The following is an 18,825-nucleotide window of genomic DNA, read 5'->3' on the forward strand; positions in this document are numbered from 1 at the left end:
AAATAGCGTAAGATTTCTGTATCGTCCCATTTTAACCCTCCAAAAAAATGGGAATTATATTCAATGTGCAATGCAATGTAAAGGTTTATTTACGAAGAATTTCGTACATATATATACTATTTTCTTCCCATAATATTATTTTCTAATTATCGCTTAAAATATTTGATTTATTACTTCCTAAGTAGGGCACATATTTACAGAACAATATGGAGAATAATTGATCCATATTTTAAGTTTCTGAGTGAATAGCAGCTAAATGCTGCAAAAATAAAATAAAATTATCTATTAATTTCATGTAAGAGAGTTTCAAAATTAAAATATTTATCAAATTAAAGTGCGAACTGTACAGTAAGGTAGATGGCAACATTTTGGGGTCAAATAATGAAATTGTGTAGTTTTACTTTTTATTTTCAAATTGGATTATTTTCTAAGATTTTGTATATAAAATGTTATGATTAAATTATGAAATTTATTAATTAATATGAAAAACAAAGGCTGGCTTGGTAATAAAATGAATAAGAAATAGCTTAGCGATTATGATCCCCATCCATGCGATCCATGCACAGGAATCCGGAAACGTGAAGTTGCTTAGCAACCAAATAATAACAACATAACATGCTGTAAAATGAAAAATTCATAAAATTATAGTTCGGCCGTTCAGAGAATGCGTTCCTGACACCTATCAGTTAGTCAGGACTAGTGATGGGCACAACATAACACTGAGTTCGTTACCGTTCCCCCAAAATAAACCGCCGCATTATTTTAAGATTATTTTCGTTTTAAATTGGCGGAATCATTTAAAATTTATATTTTAGTTATTTAAGTGGAAACCAAAAAAAGGTAATATTCATATAATAAAATCGTTTTATTTATTCTTTGTTACAAAGTTACAATCTGTATTTCTATGCAATAAAGTAAGTACATTGAATTGAATGTGCGTACAGAATGTTAATCAGACTCCGATTCGCTTGAGGAGGTGGTGTCTTCATCATCATCTTCGCCTACGTGTATATTACGTGTATATTAGGTATTATCAATAACAGAATCAATCCTGATATCTCGGTCAAAATCTTCCAAAATCAGGTTTTTAGAGCTCTACCTCACTGGGACGCCATGGCGACGTCGCCAGCGGCACAGGTCTGGCTACTTCTGGCATCCAAATGTCGCCAAGTCGAGTGGCCATGGCGTCTCGACAGTCAATTGTTTACGTCGTCGCTCAAGAAATTGCAAGCTGACTGGCGACCACATTGGCGACTGTGTGAGGGAGGTGCGCTTTACCGTGTACATTATAGTGGCTACTGTGGCCACGTCGCCAAGTTGCCACGGTAGCCAGAAGCCACATAGGGAACTGTAGCTCGTGGCCACGCCTCCAATTTGGCGACGTTACCAAACCGTCGCCAAGTGAGTTAGGTTCTATACATTTCAATACTAACTGCTTGGATACGTAGCCGGCGACGTCGCCATTGGCGTCCTAATGAGGCAGGGCACTTAGTCTTAGCGCACGAAACGCTAACAAATGACTATTTAGCGTCACAAAATGACGGCCCATGATGCCATTTGGGGTTACCATTTTCAACCTAAATATAAAAATGCTACTTTCTTTCGCGCGTTCATTTTGATCATAGTTTTATTTTTATATTTCATAAAAGTTATCCTATAGTCCATTATTTTCAAATTCTTAAAAAGAAAAACAAAACTTATTATTTTATATTATAAGTATTACGTATAAAGTATTAAGTATAAGAACCATCAACCAGAACGGATTACGATACTTGCCTGTTATTTTTAGCACAGCACTACAAATATAAAGCGCTGACATAACCTTGTAATAGCGCAGTATAGATTTAGAAAAATATTGTTTACCAAGTTATTTGACACTCAATTTGGCACAAAATTACAACATTCATTGATTATTATTGATATAATAATGTTGTTTTAATGCTCAACAATTGTTAAAACGATAAACAACCAGCAAAAATATTTTTATCGTACTGCAACGCCATTACAAAGTTACGTCGTCAGTTCAATCGCGATGTGTCAGAAACGCATTCTCTGAGCGGCCGAACTATAATAGCCAACAGCAGTAAACGAGATTTATTCGTACTGTTCATGCAGGCTACATGACTTGATACGTAATACAAAAATCAAACAACAATGACAACTCCCAAAGTAAGTAAACAAAACATTTTAAATGGCTAATATTTATTGTATATGTTTCCAAAAGAGAATAAATATTCTAATAAATATAGTCTAAACGTTTCTGTATGGAATATATTTCTATATAATTACAGCTTTTGGATGTTTCAAATAATAACAATGATCTTACTATCATTTCCAGTTACTATACACTATTGAGCAGCCCCATGGGATGGGTGAGCTATATTTTCTATGGCAGAAAGGAGAGTCCCACTCATTGCTGGCTACAACTGGTACTGATGCTACAGTAGCTGTACATGACAGGTCTGGACAACTGATGGAGAGAATGAAGCTACAGGGGTGAGATAGTAATCAAATTAGTTTTACACCACAGTTTTGTTCCACACTAGAAAAAGGTTCTTTTGGTTATCCTATCTTGTAGTATGCTGGCTGTATCTTTTTTCAATAAATTCAATGTACAAAGAATTCTTCTCTACTTACAGATTTATTATATTCTATGTATAGATGTATAGATAAAGTTGCACCTGTTAGAAATTGCATATAATAGTTTTTCACCATTTACATACTGCCTCAGCCAACATGTCACCACTCCATTTGTTTATTTTTTACACTTTTCTCAAAATTGATCAAATGAAACACATTAATTTGGAATGTTCTCAGTCTATGCGCAGGTATGGAATGGGATCAAGACGGAGACTACCTAGCTATCATAACACCCAACAGTAACACAGTCTTACTATGGGAGTGCCATGCTAATAAGAGGATCAACATAGAGACGGGGCTAAGGGAACCACCATCATGTATAGCTTGGGCTTATGGAGAGCCTCTGTTAGCTGTTGGCACACAGAAAGGGAATCTTGCCTTGTATAATCATCATACAACAAAGTAATCAAACTGCTCTCTTTATTAGTCTGTTATTTTGGCAGATAGATAGGTAGCTAATAAAGCCTTGATATAATTTTTCAGGAGAATACCAATAATAGGAAAACACACAAAAAAGATTACATGTGCAGCATGGAATAAGGACAGTATCCTAGTGTTGGCCTCCGAAGACAAGAGTTTGTCTATAAACAATTCTGATGGTGACACTTTGAGGATGATATCTCTGAGGGATATACCAAATGATCTGCAGTTCTCCGAGATGAAGACTGATGAACGAGTTGCTGGGGAAAATACAGTAAGATGAATTTATAGTGCTAGCTTAATTGTTTTAGTTACTTGAAATTATATTCTATAGGCAAGTCAGGTGGACTTTTCCGTACCAAGAAAAATAAGTAAAGAAATGGAAATTAACAACTTTAATTTGTTTTCTCTTTTCCAGATAAGTCTTGTAGTTGGTAAAAGGACACTATACCTATACAACCTCTTAAACCCAGAAAATCCCATAGAGTTAGCATTTCAACAGCGCTACGGCTCAATAGTCTCATACAAATGGTACGGAGACGGCTACATTCTAATAGGATTTAGTGCAGGGTTCATTATAGCAATATCAACTCATATCAAGGAGGTTGGTGAGGAATTGTTTCAAGTGAAGAATCATAAAGATAATCTGACTGATGTCGCTGTTTGTAATGGACTTGCCGCATCTTGTGGTGATGGCCAGTAAGTCCTTCATGATAATTTCATATTAATAATGTCTAGCTTGATGAGAATTAGCTTTAGTAGTAGTAAGGTAGATCTTACTTCAATAGTTTCAGAACTTCATTCCGACAATACAACCATGATTAGAGATTTTGGTGCTATATTACCTACTTATAGCTTTTGTAAAATCGTAGTGTAAACAAAAAATCTTTTCAATATTTTTGATACCACGTTTTATAATAAGAGGGTGGGTGCAAATTTCTTCCTATTGGATTTTTTTGTTCCAGATTAAAACTAATCGCAATATGGAACAACGGCGAGGTATCAGGGTCAGTAATGCCAGCAGGCGGTGCTGAACGTTGCGCATGGAGTTCTGATGGACGTCTGCTTGCGACGGCCGGTAGGGCGTATCTGAACGTCTACGTGACTGCATTGCCGCCATTACATGCGGCGTATGGTACTAGAGTTATAACGCTCACCAGTCTCACTGAGGCTACTGTGTATCAGTGTATTGCTGTGGGGGATGAGCCGGAACCTGTTAATAAGTGTAAGTTATCTGCCCCTTTATTCACATTCCTGCTCAAAACCTTCCCAATCCTCATTCCTCCGCATTATATGCCTGTTCCAAGGCCGCCAATAGAAATATCCTATACCCTTTCCAATTTTGTTCTAGTATATCTTGATGTAACTTTTCTTATTCGTAGCGGAACCGGCAGCTCTCGCTACTTACACACTACCAACAGAACCAAGCGTGATCGCTCTAGGCGGGTCCCATGTGTGCTGTGCTAGCGGCACTTTAGCATGGTTCTACCCGCTTGCGGGAGGAGCTGCCACGAGGAGGCAATACCCAGCAGCCATAGATGTCATCACGTTGGCTGGGGACTATGCTGCCGCGCTGTTTCAAGGACGAGCTATGTTGCATGCAGTAAGTGGTCATTTTAGGGTTATGCACATCAACACTTGAAACAAAAGAATGCTACAGAGACAATAGCTGCTACTCATGCTACATGAAAACTTTCGGCTCGCACCCTATTCCACTTTCTAGGGATGATCCGTGAACTAAACATGAGTTGATTCTAGGAGGAATATAATATCCGGTTTCTGAGAGGTGAAGATAAGAATTATTTATCTCTTTCTACAGATTGACCAAGTGGATCCATCACAGCCGGAGAAAGAAGCCATATTGTTCCCCGAGCCGCACATGCAGGGAGCTAAGATCGTCGACATACATCTGACAAGCGACTTCTTTATATTCGTCACTGATGTAAGTACTGTAGCTGTCTGTTTGGTGTTCCGTTGCCTAGATACCAATAAACTTTTAAATAACTTCGAAGACCGGTGTACCAAGAGCTTATGTGATTTTGTTTTTGTATGTTTTTATTTAGGGTGATTTGCCAAAATTAATACTAATGATCGATGAATAATAATCTTATTTTGGGAAATTCCTGTTAGTAAATGGTATTGAAATGTAAGTTACAATTAACTAATTGATTTTCTGGTTTTTGACTCATGTCCACAATGAGTCTATAATAATGTTTTATTTTCTGTTTCACACCCTATTTTCACGTGGGACATTTTCTGATTCATAAATCTGTTCAATTGTCTCGTACAAGCCATGCGTTCTACAGTCTCGTGCGTAGATATACTCAATACTTTCATTGCTTTCCACATGTATTCTTAGGTGGTAGTGCTTATAAATAGTTCACATGGACCCTGTTGGGCCCAGCAAAATAAGTGGGTTAGGTTAGTATGCGAGTACCCGCACTTATAAACTGAGTCTATAAGCAGCAGGGAATCAACTGCTAGCGCTGGCGTTAGTTTGACCTCGCCCCCCGCGGGTTCCAGTTCGAGTCCAGTTCCATATAATTGTATGAATTGGATTGGAATGCGCCTAGCCCTTGACTCCACCGCTGCCGAGCCACTCCCCGATGAATTCGTGCCTGCGGCCGTGGTTCTATCTCTACAGTTGTTAAGAGCTCGAGTCTATAAGTTAAAGGTTTCTTTTTACTCTAGCAAGGGCACGTAGAATACTTTGGGGTGGAAGAATGGCGGTCTTGCGGCCGTTGGCGGCATGCTTGCGGCGTCCGTGGCGTGTACTGCGACATCGGCGGCGCCCGCGCCTGCGTGCTGGACGAGCGGCGCCGCGTGCACGTGTACTGTCCCGCGCCCGACCACGTGTGTGCGCTGCAGCGCTCGCAGGCCGCTGATGTTAGGTAGTCACAGCTGTATATACCAGTATATACTCTAGCAAGGCCACGTTTCAGCAATCTTTCACCAAAATACCTTCATTATTTTTCCTAAAGTCTTAATTCTTCTTCATTTGAATTTCTTTCCTCCTCCAAAATCTTCCTTTCCTATTCATACTATAGTTTTTCCTATTGGTACCTCATCATCATCAACCTTTCAACGTCCCACCGTTGGGCCTTTTCGCACACGTAGAAGGATTGAGAATTAATCACGCTTGCCCAATGCGGGTTGGTGATTTCTGAGTTTATTTATAGTCCAGGTTGCTTAAAGTTAGTCTAAAATCTGACATAAAATCTCTTTGTTTAGGGGCATAATCTGGGACATCTGCCTATCTGACCGCAACGTGTTCATAATCTACACAGACGAGGCGATAGAGACTTACTACTACGCGGCAAATTCTATCAACGGCTCTCATATAGACTTGGTGGGGATTACGCCGCTGTTGGCTGGTCAGATACCGCTGATTCTGTTCTCTGGAGATGTTTACTGTTATGGCAGTGGGGGAACGTGAGTATTTTGACATTCTAAGATTTTTTGGGTATGGTGGTCAAGGCTTTACAGACATTTCTGGATGTTGATATATTTATGGATATTTACGGCTATTTATGGATATTTACAGCTATTTATGGATATTTACAGCTATTTATGGATATTTACAGCTATTTATGGATATTTATGGATATCTATAGCCATGTGCATCAACTGAGTTATGATCAATGCTTTGTTTTGTTATCTACAGTCACTGTTTTTCTGTTAGAAGTATATTTTTACTTGATTTCATATTCGTTCAATTTTATTCAGTCTTCCTTTTTCTTTATTATCTACAGAGTACTTAAACTAGCCCTAGACTCGCACAATACAAGCGGCCTAGCAGACGCCGATACAGAGAAACGTTTAGCCAATCAACGTCGTCACATAGACAAGTTGTTAGCGTTGAGACGGTTCAGCGAAGCTTGGTTATTCTGTGACGCTGTGGATGAACCGGAACTGTGGAGGAAGATGGGGGAAGCTGCTATTGCTGAACTTAATGTGGAGTTTGGTGAGTGTAATAAAAGAAAAAAAAATGTTTGAGGTGGAAGAAAGAAAACATGAAAATCGATCTTTGGGTTTCTTTCAAGCATTATTTGTTCTGCTCCATATGGGTGATATTTAATCAGTAGGTAATTTCGTTGCAGCAATCCGTGTCTATACGAGGCTTAGTGACGTGGCTATGGTATGGGCTCTTGAAGACGCTTCGCATATTGAGGATTTGTCCATATTATGGTAAGTGTTAAGATTTTCTTATCGTATTTTTTGCATCTTTATCACATAGTGTTAAATTTTTGTCAAAACCATTACTATTTTCATTTACCTTGTACGGTAGACTGCACATCAGTGGTAACTGTCATGCACCTTAACGCAATAGTAATAAGCACGATTTTCCTATAAAACTGTTACCACTGATCTGAAGTTGACTGTACTTAGACGTGGGTAATATTCCACTAACTTTCTGAATCTATTCCTGGGATCCGACCTGGGAAATCGAAGATCCGTTGCTTGCATTTAGGCAAACCGATGATAAGGATAACAACATCGGTGATGAGACTGATTTTGATGATGTTGATGATGAGACTGATTTTGATAATTATGATGATGACGGTAATGAAAATAACGCTATTCCCCAGCGGAACTCTCTGCGCCTGTTTATGCCAAGGTTCGGCAGCAGCTCGTTGGCTTGAAAGCTCCCCAGCCGGAGCGTTGCACGCGCTGGAGTTACACGCGGCTCGCGGGGACTGGGCACGTGCAGCCGACATCGCCGCTGTCTCCTGTCCAGCTAAGGCGCCTGCTATTACACTGCATAGGGCACAGCATTTGGAGCTCACGTAAGTAATATTGCAGGTAGGTTGGCTCCAGGGAAATTTGTCCTTACACGGAAGATATCCCTGAAGAATTCCCTTGTCCAAAACAGGTCAATGGAATGTTGACAGTTATCTAAAAAAAGAGATGGAGCCAAGTACAGGACAGTAGGTTAGGTGGGACCTAATGTACTGCCATGTACTACCCCAAGCGAATTGAAAAATTCTGTCATGAAATACTGACTTATCAAACTTCCTTACAGAGCCGACTACCACGAAGCATTATCAAACTATGAGAAAAGCCTCATAACTGAAAACACAGACGACATTAAAGTTAAAGAGCACAACGACAAATGCGAAGCCGGGATTGCTCGTATGTCGATACGTTGTGGTGACGTCATGAGAGGACTGACCACTGCCATGAAACATTCTCACGATATCATGCTAGTTAAAGAATGCGCTCAACTACTCGAAGAAGAAAAACAGTATACGCACGCAGCTGCCTTATATGATCAAGCAGGGAATACGGAAAAAGCAGCTTCGTTGTATATTAAACTCAAATCCTGGCTTAAAGTTGAAGCTTTACTCCCAAAAATCAATTCTCCAAGCATACATATACAGTATGCTAAAGCTAAAGAAGCAGAAGGGAGATACCACGATGCTTTGAAGTCCTATCTCAAAGCACAGGATTATGAAGCAGCAATACGTCTCAACTTGGATAAACTAGACGATATTGATGAAGCGGTTAACTTAGTCCAAGAAACAAAGTCCATACAAGGCGCAAAAATGGTAGCAAATTACTTCCAAAACAGTGATGATCCGACTTCAGCTATCAAGTTCTTAGTAATGTCTCTATGTTACGACGAAGCGTTTCAATTGGCAAGGAAGAATGGCAAGTTGCAATTATATGGAGAAATATTGATACAAACTTCTCAAGCTAGGCCAGAGGACTTTAAGAGCTTGGCTTTGCATTTTGAGGGGGAGAAAAATCATTTGTTGGCGGGGAAGTTTTATTTCCACGCGGGGGAGTATAGTAAGGCAATGTCGCATTTGTTGAGGAGTGGGGGGTCAGAGGAAGAGGACAATGAGGCAATTAGTATTGCTATTGATGCGGCTGCTGCTAGTGATGATGAAAGGCTTACTAGGAGGTAAGGAATAGAAACGAAAAATGTGGGTTATATATTTTGGGATTGGGTAATATGGATTATTTTTTTGTTAAAATTTTGCCTTTTTTTTAATGTCAGTTGTATGTTTTTAGGCTAATAGAATTTCTATTAGGAGAGACAGATGGTACACCGCGTGAGCCCCGTCATTTATTCCGACTATATATGGCCAAGAGACAATTTGCTGAAGCTGCTAAAACTGCGGTAAGAATTTACTATTGAAAGAAGGAAGATGGGAGATAAAATACACATTTTTCATGTATGATAGGCAATTCAATAGATCAGTATTAATTTATAAGATAACTTTATCGGAAGGGGAAAACCAGTTATTTTTCCTTATAACTGTAGATGTAGTTCCAAAACAAAATACCAATAGTAATAGTCATTTATGATCGTAATGTGATGTGACTGTTTATAACTATAATGATAATATAGAAAATAGGATTATCCCTATTTCTCAGATATCACTCCTAACAGCTTTTTTATCATCGTATTTTTTACCATCATTAATTTAGTCAGTTAAGTAGATAGGTGGAGAAAAAATACGCACTTCGGGTATAGTTCAGAAACCATTGTTGTATTAGTGAGCTATAAATGAATCGCGGAGGAGAGAGAGGGGTATGGCCACAAGTTCGTACCTGTGCACAGAAGTTAGCTAGCTCTCAATTAAATTCCTCCTAGTAACAGCCCTTTCACACGGCAGTCCAGTTTTGCGGGACCGGCATTTTACTGTATCCTGCAAAACTGAACTACGTGTGAACACAGCGTCCGTTTTTGCAAGATTCCCGCTTTATACTGGACGAACGTTCCAGTTTCAAATCGACGGGGACAGCATTTTGCAGGATCCTGCATACGGTTTGCTCGTGTGAACACTATCATATAATATCTTTAGCGATCAAACAGGATTCTGCAAAAAACGGTATCCTGCAAAAAACTGGACTGCCGTGTGAAAGGGCCGTTACCGGTTTCGAACCCCTGTTAAAATTTGGAAAAGAGGTTAGGTAGGATGATGAGCACCCAGCTGAATCCCGTTACAATGATAGCCGACCTCATCACATTTGGGAAAAACCAACCGTCAAAATATCATCATACCTTCACAGATAATAATAGCGGGAGCAGAATGTCGGGCCGGTAAATACCGCGAGGCTCGCGACGTAGTTCGCGCTATGTGCGTATCGCTGCGAGCTTCGCGCATGCCGGTACCCAGGGACATGAGGCATGCCATCGCCTTACTGCATAGTTACATATTGGTAAGTTGAACTGTAAAAAGTTGAAGTGTGATCACGTGGAAAATCGATGTAGGTACATACCTACCTGCGAGTTTGCGAATTCACCCATAATCTCGGTCGGTGCAATTCGGCCGAAATATCGGTTAAAAAAAAGTTACCTATCATACTTTTTGTACTACTTTTTGACTCGATTGTTTTTGAGTTTCAATCAAGTGCGAATTTTAAGTCTTTACCTCTACATTATCAAGTAAATGTAAGCGTTGGAATAATTTGTGTGATTTTAGGTGCGTACCCACGTCAAACGTGGCCGTCATGATCTGGCAGCGAGACTCCTGCTGCGTACTGCCGCTGACGTCACATTCTTTCCAACACCACAGCGTAAGTTTTATTTCCAGTCATTGGTTGCAAAAATGTCGGTCTTATTTAGCAAGCATGAAAATACACAACGATTCGATTTTTATTGCAGATCAAGTATCGATATTGACATCGACGGTAATCGAGTGCAGTCGCGCTGGGTTGAAGCATCAGGCTTATCACTGGGCCAGAGTGTTGATGCAGCCTGAATATCGGTCTCAGGTGCACAATTTTTTTCTTACTGAATTTGATCTAGTTCTTTGTGCCAATTGCAATTGTAATAAAAATTATGTTTTATTTTCTTCAGATTGATCCAAAGTATGTGAAGAAGATTGAGAGCGTAGTACGCCACGGGGCCCGCGATCCCCCTGCCCCCGCGGTAACTTCCCCCTGCCCGCAGTGTAGCGCGGCCCTGCCCCAAGCAGAGCTGACGTGTGCGCGCTGCGAGGCTGACGTGCCCTTCTGTCTGGCTAGCGTGAGTACTACATAGCCGCAGTAACCTGTCCCTGCCCGCAGTGTAGCGCGGCCCTGCCCCAAGCAGAGCTGACGTGTGCGCGCTGCGAGGCTGACGTGCCCTTCTGTCTGGCTAGCGTGAGTACTACATAGCCGCAGTAACCTGTCCCTGCCCGCAGTGTAGCGCGGCCCTGCCCCAAGCAGAGCTGACGTGTGCGCGCTGCGAGGCTGACGTGCCCTTCTGTCTGGCTAGCGTGAGTACTACATAGCCGCAGTAACCTGTCCCTGCCCGCAGTGTAGCGCGGCCCTGCCCCAAGCAGAGCTGACGTGTGGCGTAATAGATCACTGTAACTGTACTTGAGAACAGAACACCATAGTCATATAAACACCGCTTAATCAGAGCCTTTAAACCCATAATATTACCAAAGACACTTAAACAAAAAAAAAAAATGAAATATTTCTGTCATTTTGTAGGGGCTCCACATAGTGAAAGATGATTTGACGGCGTGTCCAGAGTGCGATTTTCCAGCTATTCTCAGCGAATTTGTGGAGTAAGTTTCTATATTCATGACTTGTCATGTAACGATGTCATAATAATTTCAAAACAATATTTTCCTTTATTTATAGGATTCTTCAAGAAGAAGGCAAGTGTCCGATGTGTGGTGAAAACGTCGACTACCGTCGTCTCGTTAAGATCGACGATGTTGCTGCCTACATGGATCTTAATACTACAGAATAGAGTTCATATTAATGTATGAACTTTAATGGAAGGTATTTATACTTAGCTCTCGATTTAATTTAGGGACTATTTTGATCACGTGGCATATCTTGAACTGGATTTTTATGCAGTTAAAAAAAATGAGATTCAAGGATATCTTATTATTTGAAACAAATTCAGAGGACACATTTTAAAGCATGTTGAGGAGTGATGCACCGAATTTCTGACTAATATAAAAGCAAAAAAAAAGCCTTTGCAAAATACTAAAAATATTGTTGCAAGTTTCATTACTTTAATAAAACAGGACTATCACAAATAAATTGAATCAAGTTAATGCATGTTGTGTCTGCAAGAATGTCATCTTTAACACGTGCAGACACACGCCGTTTAAGCAATCCCGTCCTTCAAACAAAACACAAAAATAAATTAACCCTTATTTCCTTTGAAATAAGGTTTAAATTAATATTAATTCCCTCCGTGTTAAAGTATTACAAATCCCGCCGTTATCGCCAAGGTTATTTGATTATATTCTTTGTGAACGCCTTGAGATAACACTGTTTTTGTTGTGATATAATGTTTGTGATTGAGTAATTCTATCCGTCCATTTTCATATATTATTGGTAGTTGTAATATTAGCTCTCTATGGTTAGAATAAGGTTTTAGTCTAAGGATGTCATTTGTGTCGATGCTAATGATATTTTGACAGTTAACTTGGTTGATTGATGACACAGATTTTTTCCAAATTATATTGGAATAAGATATTTGTAGTACTAGGTACTAGAGTGGTTTTATCTTTCGAAAGCCAACATTTCTACAGATCTGTCAATGACGTCTATGGACGTTGTTGGTGCCATATTTTTTTTGTTTATATACAAGAGTCACAGTGTGACCAGCCAGTGTTGTTTTCTTTTATCGATGTATTTATCAGATCTAAATATTCATAGTCATTGTTGTTTTGTAAAATGTCTCTAATTCATTTTTATTATCACTTCTAAAGCTGAAAGCTTAGATGACAGACAATTATTTTCATAGATATATCTGAAGACTGTATTTTTTTTTATGAACAAAATGTGTATTAAAAATAAGTTATTAAGATATGTGGCCTTATAATAACGTATTGTAAAGTAAATAAATAAAACTTCAGTAAATAAGTGATGAAACATTTAATTTTTCATTTGAAAGTATACCAAGTTGTAGTTACACGTCCGATACTGAGATTCAAATGAAACGCGAAACACAATTGTATTATACAAAACCACAGCTGATTGGAAACTGACGCTCATTTGATTCACTCTATTCATAAGATTTTAGTAGAAAACATTAAATTAATTCTCATACTCTGAGATGTAAGTCATGATTTTAAAGAAATTTCATAAGAGAGAATAGTATTGTAGTGTTTTTACTTGTTAGTGCGGAGCAGTCAAATGAGCGTCAGGCCAACTCGCCGCCCCCACTTACCGACCGTTACTCTACAATCAAGTATTGCCCTAATAATTACCACTACCTATCTATGCCTTAAGTAGACAATACATTTATACAACTTAAAATAATGACAAGACGATTATAACGAAATAATACAAACTTTAATAAACAAATTCATTGATTGTGCTAATAATACATGTGGAGGCTATAGTCGGCTATATGCGACTCACTATTTTAAAATTCAGCTAATATTCAGCTAATTTTAACATTGAACGCCTCCTGTCTCAACATCCCATTTAAAGATAATATCTAACATTTTATTTTATCTGGTAAATAGTTCTAGAGTCCGGGTGTCGCGAAACAGGGGGCTTAACTTTCTGTAAAAATTCTATTGCTACCAACAAACAATATAAAACTTAACGTCAATGAACATAAGATCCAAAATGGCTTCTCGCATTAGGCTGAATGTTAATTAGGTAGTGTTTGCAACAGTTTACAGACACGGTGACAGAAGGGGAATGCTATCCACAGACCACTTGTCGTAAATTGGCATTATAAATATCAGGTAAGATTTCGATACACCGCATAGGGGCTTCAATAGGTAGATAAATCTCGCTTCCCTTTTCATAAAAGCAAAAGGGTAAGTGATTTTAAACATAAGTGAGAGTTCACCTCTGAGTTATTCATTTATAAGATAATTTCGAAGAGTCACAAATACAATTTTTGCAAAAATGATATCTAAAGTACAATAGAATAAGATACAAAATCGATTAATGAAATATAAAAATTGGTGTTACACTCTCTTGGCGATATAAACTATATCTAAATGACGCACGGATGTATTTCGATTAGTATAAAATCTTTACAATATCATGGAACGGATGAAACGCTAGTGAGTTTGGTTCAAGCGCTAGTCTTCTATGAGAACACATTCAATTCAAATAATTGCCTTCACGGCCGTTGTAAACATAATAATTCAATAATATGCCGTCAAAAGAGTGGACCATGTCTGCGTACCCATGGACGAATAATGAAAACAATGAAATTATAACGATCGATCAACACAGCGCAATATGTTCCATATACATAATTCATGTACCTAATAACATTCATAAATACCAGTGTTTAATAAATAATCTGATTTTTCAATATATAATATGTTGGCCGGATGCTTTTGTATTTACGCGTCTGGTCCACTCTTTTAACTCGAAAATAGCTCTCGTAAAATATTTACAGATATATATTATAAAAATATATTAAAATCATAGACACGATGGCACTTGGTTGCGTTGTAAAAGGATTGAAATTATAACATAGGAATTAGAATTAAATAAATTTGCTACAACGAACAGAATAAAACCGCTACGTCGGGTATATAACAGTAAAGTAATACCAATAATAATGAATCGTGAAACGCATGTTAATACTAGCTTAATAAGGGAATGTATAAAAATTAGTTTCAACTATATCAATGTTAACTCCTCAACAATAAATACTATAAATCTTTGGTTTCATTTAGTCGCTCGATTACAAAACGTTTCTCGCTCATCGGCGGTACGGGTAAGCCTACGACGAGGGTACGAAAGTGAAGGTTTATTATCTAGGGTAGTTCATAAGAGCGGCTACTGCAGGTGTGCCAGCCGCTTCGGCAGCGCCGCCACCACCCGCACGCGGTCGCTGAACTGCGGCGGCGGTGCTAGCACCGGTGCTGCCTCCGCTGCCGGCGCCGGCTCCTCGGGCGGCGGCGGCAGCTGCGCCAGCAGTACTGCTGCCCGGGCCCTTCGCCCGGGCGCCTTATCCACGTCCACGCCCAGACGCTCGGCCGCGGAGCGTCCGCGCGTGCTGCCCGCGGCTCCGCGCAGTAGAGCGGCGGTGGCCCGCTTGCGCGTGAGCGAGTTGTGGCGGGCCATGGGCGGCGGCGGCGGCGCCAGGCTCTCGCTGGAGGAGTGCACGGGCTCGGTGCTGATGACGTCGTTGGAGGACTTGACGGTGACGGAGGCGCAGAAGGAGACCTTGTCGCGGCGAGGCGGCGGCCGCGCCTGCGCCTCCTGGTCGGACGACACGCCGGAGGAGCTGTTGTCGCCGTCGTCGCGCGACCCCAGCTCGTCGCCGCACGACTTCGACGACTTCAGCCGCGTGCGGATCTTCTGGATCTCGTCCACTGAGAACGAGTGCTGCATCGAACTTGAACCGGAACTGCTCCCGCTGGAATTTAACGTACGGTTTCATTAAAATTTGTGATGCTTAGATATTTTAATGATTCGTTTTTTCAGCAAACCTCAAAATATTTTAAAACTATTATAATTTTGAAAAACTAGGTAACTCATTTTCTTTTTGGAAATCTAAATCGAGAAGATTAATTTGTATCAAAAATATTTTTTCAGCAGGATTTTAAATTAAATCACTTCAAACACAACAACACCCACAGATATTAATCAAACAACGTAAAACATTAATTCATCAAAAATGGTAATGATAAGAAAGTTAATAACGTGTTCCCTGTGAAAATCACTTAAATCTATAAAGTGCTGTGTCTTGTTTGGAAATAAAACAATGACCCAACCACCAACCATGTGCTCTATACTGTTTGAAAACATTGAATTCTTTTGGATTTAAAATTAAACTAAGTATATTTAATGAAATCTTTTGCTCAACAAAGGACAACAAAGGACATAATGATGCAACGATTCCTTGTAATGAAAGTATTAATGTGACTCGCAGTCGTATGCGGTTTTTCAGTGATGGTGACCGACAAACACACAAGCGCTTCCCCAGCGACATGAAATCGTATGACAATTGAAACTATACCTTATCCGTTAAGAATCAAAGCTCAAAATTAAATATTTTATTCCGCATCATGCTCAAATATCGTTGCGTATATTGGTATCCTGAAAATGTTAAGGTTCATTAAGACATTGCATTCTCTGGGTGCTCTTTTGAAGTAATCAATAGTGTTTAGAAGTTCAGAAGTTTAGATTAGTACAAACTTTTACATGATTAAAACAAGTGAGAGCCTAACACGAAACTGGCACCACCAATATTCCAATATTTGCCCAAACATTGTGACATACTCGACGTACAAAACTGAACCTTATGCCGTTACAATAAGCCTCACCTAGCGTTACTGTTGGCGCTGGTCTCGGCCACGGCCGCGGGTTCGCCTTTGGGCTTGGCGTCCACTTCGTCATCAGATTCCGACATGCTGTAGTCTGGCTCAGGTATTGGTGGGGCTGGGGTTGAATTCTGAAAGTAGGTAATTTACTTCACGTTAGGACTATGTGTTTGTAACTTCTGACGCAAAAATATTATTTGTTTCTGTGGCACAGTGGATCCTAAACAGGTGAATCGGTTTCAAAAACTAAAATTCAAGCCGAAAGTGCAGAAAAGCAGTGTAGAATTCAATTTTATTGTTTAAAGTTTGTTCCTTGAACTGGATGATGCATATTTAGTCCTGCGAAATTCAGAAATGTATTTTATAAGATTGGTGTTTACTTTCTATGGCAGGACTTAGTTACCTGTCTTACAAAGCCCTTATGCGTGTTGAAGGGCTGTGCATATTGGTTGGTGTGGTCATCTGCTGACTGAGGCCGGTTCGGCCCCGCCCACGACCGTAACGATGTTGCTTTACGACTCTGTAAAGCGAAGGTTCCAGTATAAACCACACAATTATTTGAATTGAATCAGCAAGAGAATGGGTAATGGGGGATTTTTTTTTGATATTGCTATTGAATTCTTCAAGTTTCGTGACAGTATTTATGTGAGTTTCTTTTTAGAAAGTAACTGTTAAAAAAATCGTATGACGATTTCACAACTTTCGATTCACAACGGCTATAGCGTTATTGTAGTTTAGTCAATAATTATTATAAGACAATAGAGAATCAATTGCGTCTCGCAAATAAACACGAATGGGTACAATGGCTTAATACAGTGTACGGTACAGTGGGTAATACTAACGTTGTGCGTATTATCATTGTTGGTGGGCCTGTAGGCCACAGTCTCGAGGTCGCGGGGCGAGGCGTAGAGCTTGGCCTGGTCGGCGGGGCGGAACGTGGACGCCGGCGCCGCGCCCGCCACCGGCGGCGGCGGCGGCGGGTGCGCGGGGGGAGGCACGCGACCTGGTGCTGTAAGAGGTATATAATGTTATTGGTATGTGAGTTTTAGTCTTGACAAGATTAAGCACTTGTATTATCACACATCCTTTTGTTGGATAGGTCGTTACTCCATAATAGGAGGGTTTTGCCACATAGTACTTTAGGTCGTAATCCCAGGGCTTCGCTATTTTTATAAAAGTGGGAATACAAGCATCGCTAGCTCCAGATATTTACCTGTATTACTACTGTCATACTACTAGTCAGTATTGTGACAATCTTGGAACTTGGAGAGACAAACAAAAACATCAACGTTGATAGTTTTTTCAGCCATTCGACTCATTGTCTTTGTGCAAGTTATAAAACTGAAAGAATCACATACCATGCACATCTTCGCTAGAGCGTGTCCGTGGCGGGTGGGCGGTGTGTTCGGCAGCTAAGTCGGGCGTCGAGTGGAAGTCTCGGCGTAACGTGCTGCTACTTGACTTGCTCCATAACTGTAGAAATAAATAAATGACCATGTGATATAAGGAAGCTTGTTCTGTTATTTAGGTACGTATTTGTTTTATGCATTGCCACGCAAATGGGAAGAGGCAAAAGATCAATACACAACACCAAGCTTGTTTAATGGCAATTTTAACCCCCGACATGAAAATAGAGACAAACCAGATTTCCTCATTCTGTATTGTTTTACTAACAGTCAGTGATGTCCAAGATACAATATTATTAGGCTTTTGAGTTTCGGATCTTGTCCATTATTTTTTTTTCGAATTTCAGAGCTATAAAGTTCAAATACTTGTTGAAGTCTTTCCAACTTACCTTTCCTCGTGACCGCTTCATCTCAGCCACAGAAGCGTACACCCTTGTAGGCGCCCGCGCAGGCGAGTACGGTGGGGAGTTGGAACCACCCTGGAACGCTGAACGAGTCATCATCGCGTTGTTGCCTAGGCTGAAATGTTTTAAATTGTACGTTAGGTTTACGTTTACAAAATCAAGATAGTTTTTGAATCTCAGTTGTTCCGTACTTTTTTAAACCATTTTCATTAAGGTTAGCCTTATTTCGCTCTGATAAGCATGAGGGATATTAAAATGTCTTATAGATCCTATACCCCATATAAGTTGCAATAGTAACAAAGTTGTATTGAATAAAGCGCTTCCGATGATGCTAGTTTCAAGTCTGTTGAAAGCGGAGATGAGGTCTATACAAAATTCAGCATTAAAAATTTATCCCATCAAAAAAGAGTTTATGAAGTTTCTTCCCGGTTTTCTTCCTTGAGACCCACACTGTGGAACCGGGCATCTAGTTTGACGTTTCGAATGAGCTTTTATAGGTCTATTTGAAATTAAAAAAAAATACGCACGCCCACTTAAGTAAGTCGTATTATATAGTAGTCTACATACATGGTATCAGCGTCAGCCTGCCGCTGGAAGAGCTCCTCGAGCTCTGCGGCGGTGATGCGGCTGGAGGCAGGTCTCGCTCGGATGGACGCTGTGCGCGGCGCCACCGGCGTGCCCGACACCGGGGTGCCGTCTGGGGAATAATAGAACGTGAAGTTGGGTATAGAGGTCGTTTGCTAC

General features: G+C 40.1%; 2 protein-coding genes across 7 annotated transcripts in view; one reads left to right on the forward strand and one right to left on the reverse strand.

Moving 5' to 3' along the window:
- Window positions 1–624: 624 nt before the first annotated feature.
- On the forward strand, window positions 625–12,834 carry LOC110371022 (WD repeat-containing protein 19). The gene is made up of 21 exons (XM_064036447.1): window positions 625–2,169; window positions 2,339–2,496; window positions 2,818–3,042; window positions 3,124–3,334; window positions 3,479–3,759; window positions 4,026–4,285; window positions 4,443–4,663; window positions 4,880–5,002; window positions 5,752–5,951; window positions 6,292–6,492; window positions 6,813–7,024; window positions 7,161–7,248; window positions 7,650–7,847; window positions 8,084–8,968; window positions 9,079–9,187; window positions 10,084–10,233; window positions 10,497–10,590; window positions 10,679–10,788; window positions 10,874–11,041; window positions 11,494–11,570; window positions 11,647–12,834. Exons 1-21 carry the CDS (start codon window positions 2,155–2,157, stop codon window positions 11,756–11,758), a joined length of 4,098 nt encoding a protein of 1,365 aa, XP_063892517.1. The 5' UTR covers window positions 625–2,154; the 3' UTR covers window positions 11,759–12,834.
- Window positions 12,835–12,885: 51 nt separating this feature from the next.
- Window positions 12,886–18,825, reverse strand: part of LOC110371020 (SH3 and multiple ankyrin repeat domains protein 2) — a 218,359-nt gene continuing 212,419 nt past the window's right edge. For 5 of the 6 annotated variants that reach the window (XM_064036445.1, XM_064036443.1, XM_064036444.1 and 2 more), the window contains 7 exons: window positions 18,649–18,778; window positions 18,067–18,196; window positions 17,630–17,744; window positions 17,114–17,280; window positions 16,675–16,791; window positions 16,275–16,402; window positions 12,886–15,364 (listed from right to left, as the gene is read on the reverse strand). In XM_064036445.1, coding sequence (XP_063892515.1) covers window positions 14,782–15,364; window positions 16,275–16,402; window positions 16,675–16,791; window positions 17,114–17,280; window positions 17,630–17,744; window positions 18,067–18,196; window positions 18,649–18,778 — 1,370 coding nt within the window. In that variant the 3' untranslated portion in view covers window positions 12,886–14,781. Of the gene's footprint in view, window positions 15,365–15,967; window positions 16,048–16,274; window positions 16,403–16,674; window positions 16,792–17,113; window positions 17,281–17,629; window positions 17,745–18,066; window positions 18,197–18,648; window positions 18,779–18,825 lie in introns of all 6 variants that reach the window. The other variant, XM_064036446.1, reaches the window with a different exon arrangement.

Source organism: Helicoverpa armigera, chromosome 10 (genome assembly GCF_030705265.1).
Source record: "Helicoverpa armigera isolate CAAS_96S chromosome 10, ASM3070526v1, whole genome shotgun sequence".
Taxonomy (NCBI): domain Eukaryota; kingdom Metazoa; phylum Arthropoda; class Insecta; order Lepidoptera; family Noctuidae; genus Helicoverpa; species Helicoverpa armigera.